Below are 19,103 nucleotides of genomic sequence, written 5' to 3'. Positions count from 1 at the left end.
CTGCCCTACTATGTAACTGTACCCCTTTTGCACAACACCTTGTCAAAAAAATTTTGTTTAATTAATAAATTATAAAAAAGAAAATAACCAATGGAAAATGGGGCTAGAGGTATGGCTTAAGTGACAGAGTACCTGCCCATCAAGGGAGAGGCCCTGAGTTCAATTCCCACAGTACTGAAAAAAAAAAAAAAAAAAGTGAAAACAACATAAATGTCACAGCCACAGCCAGCAACAGGAACTTGGTTCATTTTGATTCACTGATTTCCCTGTGATTAATATGTGTACTACAGAGATTCAATAAGGTTTTCATCATTTCTTTGTTGTAGTTACAGAAACTTTTGACCTCTAACCTCAATTTTTCAGGAATGATCTGAATTTTTAAACAACTTTAAACAGTCTGTGCTATCAAACCAACAAATGGAGAAAAGGGAGGCCAATGTTTTTCCTCACCATCAACTGCTCCTGCTTCAACTGCTGCTGTTTTGCGCTCAGATTCACTAACAGTTGTAGTCATTTCACATTCATCTTCAGATATGGATTTAATTGTCCACAGGGATTTTTGGCTTCGAATTTTATTTAGTAATTTTTTAAAAAGAATTTTTGAAGGAATTTGTTGAGTCTTCACTGCCAAGGGGAAAAAGAAAAACAACAACAAAACCTTATTTAGAACCTATTATGTGCCAGGCAGAGAGTGCTCTAATCATACTTAGTTACCCCTTACTTAGAATAAAAATACAACTCTGGGACTGGGAATGTGGCTTGGTGGTAGAGTGCTTGTCTAGCATGCATGAAACCCTGGGTTTGATTCCTCAGTACCACTGTGGCTAAAGTGGTAGAGCAAAAGAAGCTCAGGGACAGTGTGCAGGCCCCGAGTTCAAGCCCAGGACTAGTAAACAAACAAATGAACAGAAAAACTTTGTTTTCTTTAATATTACATTTTAGCAAAAAGCATGCTTAAATTTGACTTATACTCTCCTAATTCCAAATGTGGCTCAGTACTTCTGAATGAGTTTGAGAAGAAAACACTGCTTTATAACTTTAAATCAAATCAATTGCTCCCAAGTTATTCCCAATACCATCTGAGGAAAACTCCCTTCTATCTTTGTAAAGAAGTTCCTTCAATTACCAAAAACAAAATAAAAACCAAGTATTCTTTCATCCAGACTGATGATGTTATACTAAGAGTCACGACAGTCAATAATTTTCTACGGAAACAAAACTCAGAGCTTAACATATAGCACTCTGGCTAATCAAGGAGTAAAATTAAGAAATCTCTACAGAAGTTGTAAACTGGGAAACTAGTTCCATACCCACAGCAATGTTAGGATGTGGCTCTAAGCCAGTCTAGGCAGGAAAGTATGTGAGAGCTGCATCTCCAAGCAACCACTATAAAAGCCTGAAGCGGAGCTGTGGCTCAAGTGGTAAAGTGCCAGCCTTAAGCACAAAGGCTCAGGGATAGCACTCAGGCCCTAAGATGAAGGCCCAGGATACACGCACGCACGCACGCACGCACACTTTGTATTTGCATTGTAGGTTTACAAAGTACATAGGTCAATGACTTTTACACACCAGTGTAGCATCATCCAGATCACTATGTGGAAGATTTCCCGCACCACCATGGATTAGTTTTTTGTGTGTGTTTTTTTGTTTTTGTTTTTGCCAGTCCTGGGGCTTAAACTCAGGGCCTGAGCACTGTCCCTGGCTTCTTTTTCGCTCAAGGCTAGCACTCTACCACTTCAGCCACAGAGCCACTTGTGGCCTTTTCTAGATATGTGGTGCTGAGGAATCGAACCCAGGGCTTCATGTATATGAGGCAAGTACTCTTGCCACTAGGCCATATTCCCAGCCCCTTGTGTTTGTTTTTTAACTTCATATAAACATGGATTCATGTATGTGGTAAACTTTTCTGTTTGGCTTCTTCCACTCACCATGAGGCTGTGTGTGTGTGTATGCGCACTCGCATGAGTTCTGGAGCTTGAACTCACATGCTCACTTGGCTTTTCTTATCTCCAATTAAATAGCAAAAAGTTGGAAGTAGAGCTTAATTGAAGAGTTTCACAGATTTTCTCTGCCCAAGCTGGCTTTGAGCTCAGAAGCCTCAAATCTTAGCCTCCCGATTAGTTAGGATTACAGGCTTGAGCCATCAGCTGCTGGTAGACCAACTCATTTTTAAGAAACTGATTAGTTACCAGTATTTTCCTGAGGATTGGACCCAGGCATTTGCATATACTAGGCAAGGGCTCTACCACCAAATAGCATTCTGAACTTTCGCTGTCAATACCTTAAATTAAGAATTTGGCTGAGTGCCAGTGGCTCACGCTTGTAATCCTAGCTACTCAGGAGGCTGAGATCTGAGGATTGCAGTTCAAAGCAATCTAGGGCAGAAAAGTCTGTTGAGACTCTTATTTCCAATTAACCAACAGAAAATTGGAAGTGGTGCTGTGGCCAAACATGGTAGAGCACTAGCCTTGAACAGCAAAAAGCTCAGGGGCAGTGCCCAGGCAAAGTTGAAGCCTCACAAAATAACAATAAATGAATAACAAGAAATAAAAACAAATAAAATAAAAGGCTAAGTGGTAGAACATCTTTTTAAAGACACTGTTGACTTATTCAGAAATGAAGTTTTCATGGGAACTCTAGAAGAAAGGCAAGTGAATACGGAAACTATGTTGAATTTATGCCAAAGCCAAACACAGGAACCTCTACTTGTTTGGAGAGCAATGTGGGCTATCCCCACATTGGCAGATAAGCCAAGAATGAAAGTTAAGAGTGCCCACCTGAGGAGTCTAGTAGACTTACCTAATGTTAGCATCAGAGGGTTATGTTCACAGTGTAGGGTACAGAGAAAAGGAATCTGAAGGGTTTTAAACAGGCAGTAATAATGAAGGTATGGGAGAAGAAAAAGAGGTCCCAAAGGACTTGGTCTTTAAGGAGGTATGGCAGTAAAAGAAAGGGAAGGTCAAAGGAGAGGCCACCCATGTGGCATAGGAACCTCAGACTGCAGAACCATTACTAACTAAGGTAAGAAAGAGAGGAAGTGATGATGCTAATTTTTTGCTGGACTCGGAGTTTGAAGTACCTATGGGACAGCCAACATGTGAAAAGTCCAGTATGCTGGAGACAGAGATGAAGGGAAGGAGATCAATGTTCATACACTCATCATTATACCAGAAGTATCCAGTAAGAATAGAACACTGGAGGATTTCTAATTCTATAAACTTCTGACCATTCAAATGAATTCAGAATCAAGCAGCTAACTAATCTAAGAATCTGCAGACTATGAACACTTGAAAACAGTAACTTTACCTGGATACCCACTCCTACAGGATGGGTCATTATTTGTACTTAAGCCAAAAGAGATTTTTCTGTTGGCTCATAGTGGATATTCTTTTTATCCTGTGTAATATTGCCATATTTGGCCTAGAAGGAACTTTTACCATTTGTTTCATGAGGACCTACGACTGCAGCATCCGTCATTTGAAGGTTCTCAAGTTCATCCATATCTTTCTGTTCTACCGAAAGGTCCAATTCTTCATCCTGAATCTGGTCACTCATGGTGGGCAAAGGCTCTGGCTCAAGGTGCAAAATCAGGTTTCCTTTCACCTCTTAATAAATAAAAAATAAACAGGTATGTTTCCAAACCAACATCATTTAAAAGAATTAGGCCATTTAAACTCTAAAATGTTAGGGCTCTTTCAAACTAAAAGCTCATTTCAAAATAGGAACTACTTTACCATCACAAATTTACTTTCCCACTAAAATATTTAAAAGAACTGTTGAAAATCTGTGGAAAACATCTTACTCCTGTCTGCATTGTACATGTCTTCAAAGGCGAATTCCAGCTCTCTCTGCCAGTCTTCCTTCATTTCACTTCGTCTGTACGGGAGCTCCACTAGCTGTGGTGGCATCTGTGCTACAGTCTGCCGCCTGCGTGCCAGGTCTTCTTGCTGACGCTGCTTCAGCTCTCTCATTACGTTCTCCTGATTCTTTAAGAATGGAGATCAATGGCAGATTAATCAAATTGGATAGGAACAATAACCAGCGAGGGAAAACATAGGGAAACTATGAGGAACAGAGGGCCTACAGTTTTCTCCTCACCCCTTTCACTGTTCTGCACCAAAATAAATGACATTAGTTAATATAGGCATTCAATAAACACTTGCTGAATATCAACAAGTATCAGGGAAATGTAAGTACTAGGGAGAAAAATCTCAACCTGGCATGTAGTAAATGAGCCCAACAGATAGCATTTTGTTAGTACTCTGAGAGAGTAGCTCTGGCTAAGTGATAGAGCTTCAAAAGTGTCTGCCAAGACAGCTCTCCTTTCTGAGGAAAGTCATTAAGTTACTTTTCTTGTAACATGCAGTTGCCATGGCTCCTGCAATGTACTCCATATACAGGCAAGAGCTAAGATCCGGAGTAACTGTGGCGTAACTAATGATAGTCCTTGTTACTCCATGCTCTTAATATTCCCATCAGTAACAGAGGTCTGCATCTCTTTAAGCTAAGAATATGGCTGATCTGAGAGGTTATGCACAGTACTGTAATGAGGTTAACTAAACTGAGTTTTGGTGGTAGAGGTTAAGAGAGACAGGGAGACTGGCCAGTCCTTGGATGAGAATTTAGTAAGATATATATGAGTGAAGGAGCAGAAATAAAAGGAAAAACTGCAGCACAAAAGTGTGGAGATGAAGACTTGGGGTGTTTAGAGAACACACACTGTTCATTATAGCTAAAGCATGGGTGGAAGGAAAAAAACAAAAAACAAAAACAAACAACCCAGGAGAGACAGATAGCAGCCACATACTGTTGGAGAATTAAAGTCTCCAACCAGTGGAAAAATTTAGCCCCGGCACGGTTACTCCGATGCCTCATTAGCACACTAATAGGCCCTTGGGAACTCATTCCCAGTAAGGAGTTTCTGGTGTTTGTGGGCCAAAGGAAGCCACCAGTTGTTGCGAGAATCTCCTTTTTCCCCCTACTTAGCAAGTCTCTCTTAGGAGACTTGCTAGACCAGCTGCCTTTAGTGTTAGATTATCTCTGTAAACAGGAAAGTCTCCTCACTAGATTCTCACTGTAAACAGGAAAGTCTCCTCACTGTTATTTCACAAGTATTTGGAGAAGTCAAGATTAATGTTATCTAGCCTTAAGGAGATAATAGCTAGGAGATAATTAGTTCTACCTCAGTTGTATACAGTTCCTTGTCTTGATATCTATAATCTTTGTAGTCACTACCTCCTGTAATTAGAAAGGCATTTGTACCAAGTTCCTGCCCTCACAGTAGGAAATTTCCTCCACTTTTGTATTTGAGACAAATGTCATGCTGTATTGATCTTTTACCCTGTAATTGTAAAATTGGTTTCTAACCCTATATAAACCCTGGCCCTCTTGGAATAAAGTATGCATTGGTTCACTCGCCTTGCATCCCCCGTGTCCTGATTTCGACTGCAGTTACCCAGGTTCAACATCTGGCGTCCGGACCCAGGGACCTGACAATTGATCCACAGGAGATTGCGGAACTGCCGAGCTCTCGAGTGAGGTGAGAGATATTTTTAATTCACAGGAGACAAGGGATCTGTGTGTAATTCACAGGAGACAAGGGATCTGTGTGGTGAGCTCCTATTCTTAAAAAATTACGGGGTTATGGGACAAGCTAAACCAACTCCATTTTCTAATTTTATCCACCATGTATTAAAACGGGACGGAGCTATGGTCTCCTGTTCACAAAGAGATGAGTGTGTACAGGTAGTGGAGTATAATCTATGGTTCCTGGAGGAAGATACTTTAGATTTAGAAGTCTGGGAACGAGTAGAGAATAATATGAAAAATGAATATCGGTGTGGAGACAAGGTTCCAGTTACATTTTGGTCTGTTTGGGCATTAATACATACAGCCGTGAGCATGATGTCTCCTGATGCTATCATAACATCAGCTGCTGAGCCAGAGGCTGACGTGGAAAAAGCTATGAAGGCTTATAATTTGTCCGGGGAGGTAAAAACTCAAATTGGGCAGGAGCTAAAAGACATGGCAACACCTGAACTATCTCCTGTCAGTTTTGTTAAAGAAAAATTAACATCAAATAAGCTTTCAGCCTCTACCTATGCTCCTTCAGAGAAAGATGATAATTTAGGCAGCTCAGCAGTGCAGTCAAAGTGCTACAGATGCTCTTTCGATCTGCCAGGGGCAGTCAGGAAGGTGAAAGTAAAGAACAAATAATTGTGGCCGCGGAGCCCACTTTTACTTTAATTAATCTAAGTCCTATGGTTCTGCTTCTCTCTCTTGCTATCAAACTTTTCCTGTCATTCAACCCCCTCCAACCGGAGGTGTAGCACAGACCCCTCATTAACAAGATATTGACCAGGGTCACTTAACTTAGGACAGCTGTAATACGGGGCCGTCTCATGGCTCCCTTTCAGTGAAGGAGGCTTCCCCATCATCTTTTCTTTACAACCAGGCGCTAGCAGGGGAGCTGACACTCCCTGTTTTAGTCCATCAGCCTGGAATTGGGGAAGGACTAGTGATTTTTCTTTTACTTCTCAAGAGAATTTTTACTGCAATTGCACTTTTAATTTGCGCCTGCGCTACATGTTTCATGTGTCTTTGTCCTTGTTTGATTAGTTGTGTTTCGTGTGGAGTGCTAAATTGGGAAAAAAGTCCTCTGGTGGGCGGCCTCGGCAGGTTGATTGCCATGGGATGGAAATCTCCACTGGGGAGGATCCCCCTGAGAATTTTCAGGGCCCTATGGACTTTCCATCACTCTGGCTGGCAGCTTGTGGACGCTGGACATGCCATCCAAGGCGTAAAAGCCTCTGTTTCTATGTTCTGTTTTGTCTTGACTAGTTTTGTCTTTGAGATTGGTACCAGTTTTAAACATAAACTTTTGTTTCCCTTATTTCTGTTGTCCATTTACATGTCTATGGGCAAAACATTTACTAGGTACTGTGTCTCCTTCTGCAAGAAGACAGAAAAAGTGCAGGCTGCTAAGAGCTGAGTTCAAACAGCCGGGTAGGCTAATCTTAGCCTGAGAGTAAACACTAAGAGTCAAGTGCTAGGTGGACTCAGTAATACTCCAGGGGACCCCAACCCAGTTATCTTCAGTGTTTAGTATGCTAAGATACTTTGCTAAAACTAATAGGCCCTAGCGAATAAGACTAAACAATGCTAAAATCATTCATTAAAGGTTTTGTTTTAAGTTTTGGTCATTACAAGAGTAAGATTGGAAAATATACCTTTTGCCACTAAAAAAGTACAGCTGATAGTTATTTGGACTGCTTTTAAGTTCTTTTTACATTAATATACCTACATATGTGAATGTATGTATGTGTGTGTGCGCGCGCACAAATGTGGGTGTGAATGTGTTCAAGATTAAAAATGTATGATGTAAAAATAGGTTAGTTTAACTTTAAACTTCAAAAGATCATCGAGTTTGGGCTTTACCAAAAGCTTTAAAGGATTATTACTTTATTTTAAAAGGGACTATAGTTAAAAAATTCTTTAATTCATGGTTAAAAATAAATAAATAAATAAATAAATAAATAAGAACTTAGCAAGGGCCCTTGAACCTATCCTCAGTAGTGAGGGGTAAACTGACAAAAGTACAGTTTAGCCATCCACGTGATGGGACAGCCGTAGGGTGGCGTCCATTCATAGTGGGAGAGGGCAAGCTGGCCCCAAGGCAGTTCATCAAGCTCTAAGGAGTAGGATGGAGATAGGCCCATTCTATAGGACAGGCCAATGGAGGCCTTTCTTTTATTTCTTTTGTTTTCAGGTAAACATTGGAAACCTCATGGTAAAATGTATGATTTGACTGATACTTCTAAAAATTGCCCCTTAGGATGGATTAAAATTGGAATATCTTAAAGGAGAGTTAAAAGTTTATTTACCTGATATAACTCGATTCCTGTACAGGTTTGCAATTTGGATGTATTAAAAAGGCAAATATGCTAACTCTGAAATCTCATGGTTATAATTCTGGGGCACACTGCTAAGTGTACTCTTGTTACAATTGTTTTGGGTATCACTTTAATGAATCAGGTACTAAATTTTTTAAGTGTAAACTGTACTGTAACAGTAAGATTAACTATCTTAAGTCACATATAATCAGGTAAATATTTTAAAGTATATAAACTAATGGGGGATAGAAGTACACAACTTTCATTAACTCTCTGTATATAGGAAAATGGCTCTTTTAAAGCAGACAACCAGGAGGCAATGTGCCCCCTGGGCCTCAGTTTTTCTATGCAAATACAGGCTGAGGTAAAGGTGTGAAAGCCTCTACTTTAAAAGGTTTTAGAATGCCTTTCTAGATAAGAAATTTGGAAGTGAAAAACAAGCAGCATGAAGCAATGGGTGATACCTAGGCTCCAGATTTCTTTTAATACAACCAGGCTTGGTAAAAGACTTGAGATCAAAAATGTATTCTGAGATATGAAATTTAAAATGTTTGTTTTAAGTTGGATATAGGAAAACGATGGCTATCAAGATGATTGTTTAATTACTACTCCAGTTTGTTTTACAGGTTTTCAATAAAATGATTTATTATTTGCTGCACCTGATAAAAATATTGTATCAAAATTGTTACAAATTTTGCCTTTAGACTTTCAACAGTATGATTTAATAATTGCCCCTGATAAAATTCATTTAAACAGAAGAACCATTTAAGTATCTGGGATATTTAGTTAAAAGACAAGTAATTACCCCCCAATTAATAAAAATTCGTACTGAAGAGTTTAAAACTCTTAATAATTTTCAAAAGTTACTAGGGACATCAATTGGCTTTGCCCTTCCTTAGGAATTCTGGTAATTCCCAGAATTCCTAACCTATTTTCCATCCTTCAAGGAGATTCGGACTTAAAAAGCCCCCAAAAATTAACTGATGAGGCACGTCAGGAGCTACTTCTAGTGGAAAAGGCCCTGGCTCAAAATTCCTTAGCTTGGGTAGACCTATCTGCCCCTATTGGGTTGCTAATTTTACTTACCAAAGACTACCCTACAGGGGTGCTAGCTCAGTACAATAAGCCTTTGGAATGGATATATACCAAACACACTTTCTCCAAAACGTTATCCACCTATCCAGAGATGATCAGTTTCATTATCATGCAAGGCCGTAAGAGATGCCTGCAAATCAGTGGGCAAGACGCCTACTTCATTATCACCCCTATACCTAAACAGCAGTTTGAGTTTATGTTACAAACCTCTGATCTTCTCCCTCTGGCTTTAAATGGCTTTACAGGGGAAATTTTATACCATTTACCTTCTAGTCCTCTTTGGCAATTTTTTCAAAGACAAACTTATGTTATTGATAATATTTTACTCTCTGAGCCCATTCTAAATGCTCCCAATGTTTTTGTAGATGGTACTAAAAATAACAAATGTGCTTTCTGGACAGAAGATAAATATCAAGTTTTCTTTACCCCTTGGCAATCAGCACAACAAAATGAGTTACAGGCTATTATATATGCTCTGGGAAATTTCTTGATACCTTTTAATTTAATTACTGACTCTGCTTATGCAGCACATGTTTTATGCAATATATACTCTGCTGTTATTTCTCAAATAAAACCCCCACTAAGTTCACTATTTAATCAATTACAGAACCTGTTGCGCCAGAGGCAACACTCTTTGTATGTAGTCCATATTTGAGCTCATTCTAATTTGCCAGGTCCTATGGCATACGGTAATGCTAAAGTAGATGCTTTAGTCTCTTTTGCCTCAGCAGAAGAAGATCATGCTGCCCGGCACTCTAATGCAGGTCATTTACATGTTACTTATAAAATTCCCTTTAAACAAGCTAAACAAATCATTGCTAACTGTCCTACTTACAGACCCTTACATCTGCAAACTCTTCCCCACGGTGCAAATCCTCGAGGATTGGCTCCTAACAAAATTTACCAAATGGATGTAACGCACATCCCTGAATTTGGCCGCTTACAATATGTGCATGTATCCATTGATACATATTCTTCTTTTATTTGGGCAACTCCTCTACCAGGGGAAAAAGGGACTCATGTCATTCAACATTTACTAGAAACATTCGCAGTCATGGGGATTCCTTCTCAAATAAAAACTGACAATGCACCAACTTATTCCAGTAAACAAGTACGAAAATTTTTAGAATTTCATAACATTTTTCATGTTACAGGAATTGAATACAATCCTCAAGGTCAAGGTATAGTAGAAAGAGCTCATTATACATTAAAAACACAAATTAAAAAACTAAAGAGGGGGAGTATGGATAGTACTGAGGGATATGCAACTTCTATGAAAAGTATTTACAAAACAGCCCAAGCCGTTATTGCAGAAGCACTATTTGTCCTTAACTTTTTAAATTTGTCTCAAGGAGATGTTTTAGCAAGAGCTGAGCGACACTTCCTAGCTCCGCCTATGCAAAACAAACCGCAGCCGGTTTGGATTAGATTGGGGGTTGGGCTAAATTGGGTCCCCGGGGAGTTGTTAACCCAGGGGCGAGGGTATGCTTATGTTTCTACAGAAGACAGCCCATCTTTCTAGCACCTGCTCCAGTGGATCCAGCAACAAACACCCCTCTGTGCATCAAGACCGGGGTGAAACATTCTCATCCAAGTGATAAGGCCATTCTAATGGACAGGTGTGCACTGGTAACCTGTAGGGGCTACATCAGAGGTAATGTATTGGGCCTATATTTCTAACCCTCCTTTATGTCCATACTTATGGACAAAAGCCCCTGTCTCTTTTACATCTATTACTAATTTACTCTCTCCCCCTATGGGTCTGGCATTCCAGTCTTTCCTATGGAAGAGGAAAGATCATTTAACTTCTCTTATTCTCAGTTCTCTAAAGCTATCTGTCAAGGCCGCTCCCCATGTTACCCTTTTAGATATCAATATTGGATTCAGCATGGAGGTTCATATAACTCCAGTAGAACTCGGCTGATTAGACTGTCTTCCTGGTCTGTGGGATCTCATACCTATAAATTAGATAATTATCCTAGCCCTGCTGGCCTGCCTAAATGTGACAATTTTACTTATCTGAACCTGAACTTTTTCCAACTATTTGGAATACATCCCAGCATACTTGGTATGATTGGGGACCTTTTGGTGTGCAGTTGAAAAACTGCACTGAATATAACTCATCTTGTGACCCTACTTTATCTATGAACATGTCCAATGCCATGTCTGCTAAACAGCTTTTAGGGTGGTTTGGAGCAGGCTTTGGTGACCCCCGGCCTGCTCTCGCCCATGGAAACAGGCTATTTCCTCCACAACGTCATCTCTGGAAATTAGCAGCTTCTCTGGCTCCTGTATTGCTGGCCAATGGAACTTACTCAGGAACTAAAAGATCCTCGGCCTCCTACAACTTCACAGTTGTAAAGACCTATAATATCTCTGCTTGTGTTCATTTTCCACATGTACTGATGGTCGGCCCCATAAACATAACTAAGAATGCCATTACCTGCATAAATTGTAAATTGTATACTTGTTTGAATAACAATGTCACCTTTAATTTTAGTCAAGATAGGATCATGATTTTAACCCAGCGCAACTCCCTTTGGGTTCCTGTTCGCATGCACCGTCCCTGGGCTGGAGGACCTGTGCAAGGATTGGTAATGCAGTTTTTCAAGCGGCTTCTGAGGAGGAGTCGTCGTGCCATTGGACTGATTATTGCAGGACTTGTTGGACTAATTGCCATTGCTACAACTGCAGCAGTATCCGGAGCTGCATTGCGACAATCTGTACAAACTCATGACTTTATGGTGCAGTGGCACCAGGACTCCCACAATCTGTGGCAACACCAGCTGGAAGTAAATGCCCACCTTCAAGATGAGTTAGAAGCTGTTAAAGGAGGAGTGTTTTGGCTTGGACAGAAATATTTGGCTTTACAGCAACGATTGTTTTTGACTCGTGATTGGAATTCTAGTCATGTCTGTGTAACACCTTATAAATATAATGCCTCTGAATGTGAATGGAATGATATACAAATGCTTATAGATGGAGCCCTACTAAATGGTACGTTAAGTGAACAAAGCTTGTACAGGGAGGTTTTTGAAGCTTTTCAAAAGGAATTGCCAGATGCCTCTTCTATTGATGATATAGCCCAAGGACTAGCTCAGACCTTAGAAGGACTAGACCCTAGGGGGTGGTGGCAAAGTATTACCCATAGTGTTGGAAGTGCTTCTATTGCCTTAATACTTATGATATGTGTCTTTTTCTTAGGATATTGTTCTATCATAGCTATAATAAAGCGTTACACTAGGAATAATTCCTCTGATGTTTTACTAACTGCCCTTAAACTTTCTAGAGAAGCGGCTGTGGAAAATTAATAAAATTAATAAAATTAATAAAAAAGGGGGAATTGTTGGAGAATTAAAGTCTCCAACCAGTGGAAAAATTTAGCCCCGGCACGGTTACTCCGATGCCTCATTAGCACACTAATAGGCCCTTGGGAACTCATTCCCAGTAAGGAGTTTCTGGTGTTTGTGGGCCAAAGGAAGCCACCAGTTGTTGCGAGAATCTCCTTTTTCCCCCTACTTAGCAAGTCTCTCTTAGGAGACTTGCTAGACCAGCTGCCTTTAGTGTTAGATTATCTCTGTAAACAGGAAAGTCTCCTCACTAGATTCTCACTGTAAACAGGAAAGTCTCCTCACTGTTATTTCACAAGTATTTGGAGAAGTCAAGATTAATGTTATCTAGCCTTAAGGAGATAATAGCTAGGAGATAATTAGTTCTACCTCAGTTGTATACAGTTCCTTGTCTTGATATCTATAATCTTTGTAGTCACTACCTCCTGTAATTAGAAAGGCATTTGTACCAAGTTCCTGCCCTCACAGTAGGAAATTTCCTCCACTTTTGTATTTGAGACAAATGTCATGCTGTATTGATCTTTTACCCTGTAATTGTAAAATTGGTTTCTAACCCTATATAAACCCTGGCCCTCTTGGAATAAAGTATGCATTGGTTCACTCGCCTTGCATCCCCCGTGTCCTGATTTCGACTGCAGTTACCCAGGTTCAACAACATACTATGTACAACAGACCCATCAGAAAAATAGGTCACAACAGATACCACAGCAAAATGGTTCAGACAGGAAAAGGGAATATGTCAGTACTAAGAGTACTCCATTTTGAACAAACATTCATATATACGAAGTGCAGAGTAAAGTAGAAGTGATAAAGAAGCTGGGTGCTAATGGCTCACGCCTGTAATCCTAGCTACTCAGGAGGCTGAGATCTGAGGATTGTGGTTCAAAGCCAGCCCAGGCAGGAAAGTTGTGAGACTCTACTCTCTAATTATCCACCAGAAAACTGGAAGTGGCGCCGTGGCTCAAAGGGCCACTAGCCTTGAGCTGAAGAACTCAGGGATAGCACCCAGGCCTAGAGTTCAAGCCCCACAACAGACCAAAAAAAAGATAACCAATTGAGAATACATTCATTTACATTAAGATTCAAATCATCTCAGTAAATTATCTGAATAAGTGTACTATTGTGAGCCAACTAAAAGGAAGACAAATTATTCTACCAGTGTTATTTTTAGTAAGTGATCATTCCTACCAACATTTACTGTGAACTTTGGAAACTCTATGTACATTCCCTAAGGAGTTTAAAAGATATTTATCTCCTTAATAAGTCCTTGGACCAGATCTCAGAAAGGCTAAGTGACTTGAGCTCAAACAACAAGTAATAAAAAGAAGTTGCAGTCACCAGCCACTCAAAACTGCTATTTTATGGAAGAATGGGTTCAATTTACCACTGCTACTTCTTCTCCTTCTTTTTTTTTTTTTTTTTGCTCAAGGCTAGCATTCTACCACTTGAGCCACAGTGCCACTCCTAGCCTTTTCTGTGTATGTGGTGCTGAGGAATTGAACTCAGGACTTCATGCATGCTAGGCAAGCACTCTACCACTAAGCCACATTCCCAGACCCTACCATTGCTTCTTTTTTTTTTTTTATCTTGGCCAGTCCTGGGGCTTGGACTCAGGGCCTGAGCACCATCCCTGGCTTCTTTTTGCTCAAGGCTAGCACTCTGCCACTTGAGCCACAGCGCCACTTCTGGCCATTTTCTACATATGTGGTGCTGGGGAATTGAACCCAGGGCCTCATGTATACGAGACAAGCACTCTTGCCACTAGGCCATATCCCCAGCCCCTACCATTGCTTCTTGTATGCATTTTTCTAGAGTTTTAAACCTTAGACTAAAGATAGTTCAGTTATTTTAGTCATAATTACCCAGTTTACAAAAGCCAAAAATTTAAGGAAAAAGATCATAATTTATTTTAAATTAATCAAATGATTTTTTTAAAAAAATAAGCATTTAATTTTCACAAAATTACAAACCTCATACCTAAGGTAGGTATTTAAAATGTCCAAGTACATTATTAGCTAAATTCAGAAAATGAAATTATGTTTTTAAGGATGAGTCATTTTAAGGATGTTTTTATTTAGGATGAATTATTTTTAGGCTGTTTCAGAGCTCTTTCACGGGGGAGGGGGGGAGAAAAACAGAAGAGAGAGGGAAGGAAGGAGAGAATGTGTGTGTGTACTGTGGGGCTTAAACTCAGGGCCTGGGCACTGTCCCTGAGCTCTTTTGCTCAGGCTAGCAGTACCACTTTCTTTTTTTATTTTATTTATTTATTTATTTATTTATTTTGGCCAGTCCTGGGGCTTGGACTCAGGGCCTGAGCACTGTCCCTGGTTTCTTTTTGCTCAAGGCTAGCACTCTGCCACTTGAGCCACAGCACCACTTCTGGCCATTTTCTATATATGTGGTTGCTGGGGAATCGAACCCAGGGCTTCCTGTATATGAGGCAAGCGCTCTTGCCACTAGGCCATATTCCCAGCCCTAGCAGTACCACTTTCAACCACAGTTCCATTTCCAGTTTTTGAGTGGTTAATTGGAGGAGACTTTTCTGCCTGGGCTGGCTTAGACCTCACCCTCCTAAGTAAGTAGGATTATAGGTGTGAGCCACTGGTGCCCTGATGCTTCTACCTCTTAATCAATACACTGCAAAGCCAGTAGTTGTTTTGTTCAATTAATATTTAATAAATGGGATCCTTATATTTATAGAGGACAAATGAAAAACTAACTATATTCAGAAAGTGATTAATATTCTCAGGTTATTTTTGGAGTGAAATCACCTTTAAGAAAATTATTAGTAAAATTTTAGAATAGTGACACACTTGTGAGAATAGCTTAATGTAACCTAAAGTTGAACTAGCAGGACAAGGTACTTGGGAAGCTTGAAATCAGATGACTCAGATTATATTTAACATCCTCATATCCTCCTCATTTGAGCTCACTCACTAACCAGGTCTGGAAGGCTACCAGTAGTAGTCACAAATAGAAGTTAATTCTTACGTGGGCCAAATGGATCTTCTGCATTGCTTGGAAACCCCGAGCATATGCCTTCTCAAACTGCTCTGTTCTCTCTTGTGCAGCTTGCCTCTGTAGCTCTTCCAACCGGGTAGCTTCTTTTTCAGCAGCCAAACGAGCATCTGGCTAGCAGTCAATCAAGAATATTTTAGATATTTTTTTTCTTTGAAGTGTGAGGCAAAGAATTAGCTAAAATAAAAATAGCCTTAAAGGCACTTCATAGTTATTAAAACTAAAAGGCAAGAAGACCACAATTTATTAACTGAAAATTGATAAAAAGGATGAATAGAAGTTTTTAAATTTTATTGTCAAGGTGATATACAGAGGGATTACAATTACATACGTCAAACTTGTTATGTCCTCCCTCACTTTTCTCCCAGTATAGTTTTATAAATTAATTTCCAAGCAAATTAAGCTTTACTTATCCAAACATATTCCTTCCTATTTTTGAAGTAAAGAAATTGCTGGAAAACTTACAAAGACATTAAACAACCTACAACATTTAAGGTCACACAGTGGCTAAGGGACACAGTTTTGTCTTTGGTTTTCAGCTAACACTGCCTGAAACTGAAGAGGACAGGTTGTAAGTGACTATCAAAAAAGGAAGCTGTAGCTGAATGCAGCACTTCAGCATTACTCTATATGAAGGGAGAGAGGCAGAAAAAGTCTTTCTTCATCACTTTTAGTAGAAGGGAACATCTAGTAAATATGGCAAAAAATGCAGACTGAAATTACTGCTGTATTATAATATCAAAATCATAACACTGTACAATTTTAAATAAATCTTAAATTAAGTCTTCAATCTTAGAGGCTCATTCTGTAATGATAATATTTATCTTTGGTACAATGACTTTAACATCAGCAATTAAGAAGTCAGCTAAAATAAATATTTGTTACATTCTCTTTTTTCCTTTTGCCTTTTTACTCTTTCAGTACTGAGGATTGAACTCAGGTCCTCAAGGGCTAAGCAACTGGCAAGTTCTCCATGCTTTGGCCCCACTCCAGCCTGCAGTTGATGTGTTCTAAACCCCAGAAGAATACTACACTGATAGTTGATTTTCCTACTAGCCAAACAGATGCAACATAAAAATATTAAAAAAAATTAAAATCTACAGCACTCGAAGCTGGTAATTTCCCTCCCTCCCCCGCTTTTTGGTGCCAGTCCCCAGGCTTAAACTCAGGGGCTATGTGCTGTCCCTGAGCTTTTTTGTTCAAAGCTCATGCTCTACCATTTGAGCCATAGCTCCAATACTGGCTTTGTGATGGTTGTTAATTGATGATAAGAGTCTCACAGACTTTCCTGACCAGAAAGTAAGGAAAAGATAGGCTTTCAAATCAAGTTCCTTAGATCTCAGCCTCCTGAAGAGCATGAGTCAGCAGTGTCAGAAGGCAATCATTATTAAGCCATAACATCCTGAACAGACAAAGGTATGTCAGAGGACCTTCCTTTCCTTCCTTTTTCCTCCCTTCCTCCCTTCCTTCCTTCCTTCCTTCCTTCCTTCCTTCCTTCCTTCCTCCCTCCCTCCTTCCCTCCCTCCCCCCCTCCCTCCCTTCTTTCCTTCCTTCCTTCCTCCCTTTCTCTCTCTCCCCTCTCTCTTGCTCTCTCCCTCCCCCCCTCTTTAATTTATGCCAGTCCTGGGGCTTGAACTCAAGGCCTGCACACTGTCTCTGGCTTTTGTTTTGGCTCAAGGCTAGCACTCTACCACTTCAGCCACAGCACCACTCCTGGTCTTTTCTGTTTATGTGGTGCTGAGGAATCAAACCCAGGGATTCATGCATGCTAGGCAAGCACTCTACCACTAAGCCACATTCCCAGCCTGCTCAGATATTTTATAAAAAGCAATTTAATGATCTGAATCAAATGTTATATCGTTAGGAATCAAAATTTTTTCTTCTAGGAATCTATTCTTTTAAGAGATGCGGATATAGGGCTGGGGATATAGCCTAGTGGCAAGAGTGCCTGCCTCGGATACACGAGGCCCTAGGTTCGATTCCCCGGCACCACATATACAGAAAACGGCCAGAAGGGGCGCTGTGGCTCAAGTGGCAGAGTGCTAGCCTTGAGCGGGAAGAAGCCAGGGACAGTGCTCAGGCCCTGAGTCCAAGGCCCAGGACTGGCCAAAAAAAAAAAAAAAAAGAGATGCGGATATAAATGTTTGCATTATTTAAGGAAGTAAAACCCAAAACAATGAAAAGAGTTAAGTAAACCCAATGATGAAATACTAAGTGGCTACTTAAAAATCATGTTTTGAAAAGTACATGTATATGTTTATATATAAATTGGCTAAGATTAATTCATTAAGATATTAACTATAACACTTGGTGATACAATATTAGCATTTACCAGTTATGTTTATGTGCATAAATCTAAAGTTTTCACATTTTTACTTTATGATAAAAAGTTTAAAAATCTAATGAAACCCATTATTTCGTACACTGAATGAAGGCCCAACCACTGAAACAGTTATCATACATACACCTGACATGAATACTCAAAACACATTCAGGAGGCTTTGATACCAAGTACCCTTAGGATGGCCTGTTCAAATTTTGAAATCTGGCAACATCAGACATAGAATCAGGATAGAACTTAATCCAATGAACACAAAAGAAACAAAAAGTCAATCACCTCCGATGCATCCATCTGTCTATTCACAAATGTGGACATATGATGGTAGGTAGAACTATTGGTTTTCACCGAAGAAATCTTTTTTATTTCTATGTTCTGAAAAGAGGAATATAAAACACAGATATTCAAATTACAGCTGGATCCAATTAAAAAAAAACTTGTATTTTAATTAGTATTATAATTGTCCTCTAGGCTTACGTTGACATTTAATCTCCATTCTGGGATATTGCAGGCGACCAAGTGGGACCTCTGGGAGGTCACAAAGCCTCTCCTTTCATGAACAGACTAATCCTCTCAGTGATAATGAACTACTTCCAGAGTGAGTCTGCTCTACAATCCAGTCTGGCACACTCCTTTATTCTAGCCATGTGAGCTCTGCCAGCATACAGGCCAACATCAGACTATGTCTGCACAGTCACTCAACCTTGCCAACATCAGACTGTGTCTGCACAGTCCCTCAACCTTGGACCATAAACCAAAATATATTTCTTTTCTCTGTAATATATTTAGTGTGTGGCCTGTGTTATTAGTAACAGAATATACACTGAAAACCAGCTAATCTCATCTGAGATGAGCTAAATATCTTACTTCAAATTTTAATTAGATGTCCAGTGCTTCAAAATATCTTCTAGCTGTCTTTTCCTTCAGTTCAGACGTTCCCTTCAAATTCCAAGTTAGAGAGACACTAAACACACACATACATTCCTTGCTTCATCCTAGTGGCTGAGCTCACAGTCTCACCCACACTAGGGAGCTATTCTTCCTCTGAGCTGCATTGCCACCCTGAGGTGTTTTTGTTTTTTCTGCCGGCACCAGGGTTTGAACTCAAGGACCTCATGCTTGGTAGGCAGCGGGTCTACTACTTCAGCCAGACACCTAACCACTTAACCCTTTTTTGCTTCAATTATTTTTCTTGGTGCATCTCAGTTGTTGTTTTTTGTTTTGTTTTCCCAGGGCTGGCCTCACCCCAGCATCCTCCTACCTAAGGCTTACAGGGCAGCTGGGACTAGAGATGTACACCATCATGCCTCACATATTAAGTGAGACAGGACAGCTTCAATCTGTGATCCTGGGGATTCTCACCTCCCAAAGAGCTGGGATGACAGGCAGAAGTTACTTGTCCTTGGCAAG

At 40.0% G+C, this 19,103-nt stretch overlaps 1 protein-coding gene across 1 annotated transcript in view; it reads right to left on the bottom strand.

The window, feature by feature from the left end:
• The window catches only part of Cep295 (centrosomal protein 295), a 62,683-nt gene that overhangs the window by 33,034 nt on the left and 10,546 nt on the right, over positions 1-19,103 (bottom strand). Inside the window, exons 6-10 of the mRNA XM_048345628.1 lie at positions 17,973-18,068; positions 15,329-15,469; positions 3,803-3,986; positions 3,438-3,605; positions 451-624 (exon numbers count right to left, since the gene is read on the bottom strand). Of these exons, the coding sequence (XP_048201585.1) occupies positions 451-624; positions 3,438-3,605; positions 3,803-3,986; positions 15,329-15,469; positions 17,973-18,068 (763 nt within the window). The remainder of the gene's footprint in view (positions 1-450; positions 625-3,437; positions 3,606-3,802; positions 3,987-15,328; positions 15,470-17,972; positions 18,069-19,103) is intronic.

Source organism: Perognathus longimembris, chromosome 4 (assembly GCF_023159225.1).
Source record: "Perognathus longimembris pacificus isolate PPM17 chromosome 4, ASM2315922v1, whole genome shotgun sequence".
Lineage (NCBI taxonomy): Eukaryota > Metazoa > Chordata > Mammalia > Rodentia > Heteromyidae > Perognathus > Perognathus longimembris.
The sequence above is the reverse complement of the archived record's forward strand: the minus strand, read 5'-3'. Positions and strand labels throughout refer to the sequence as shown.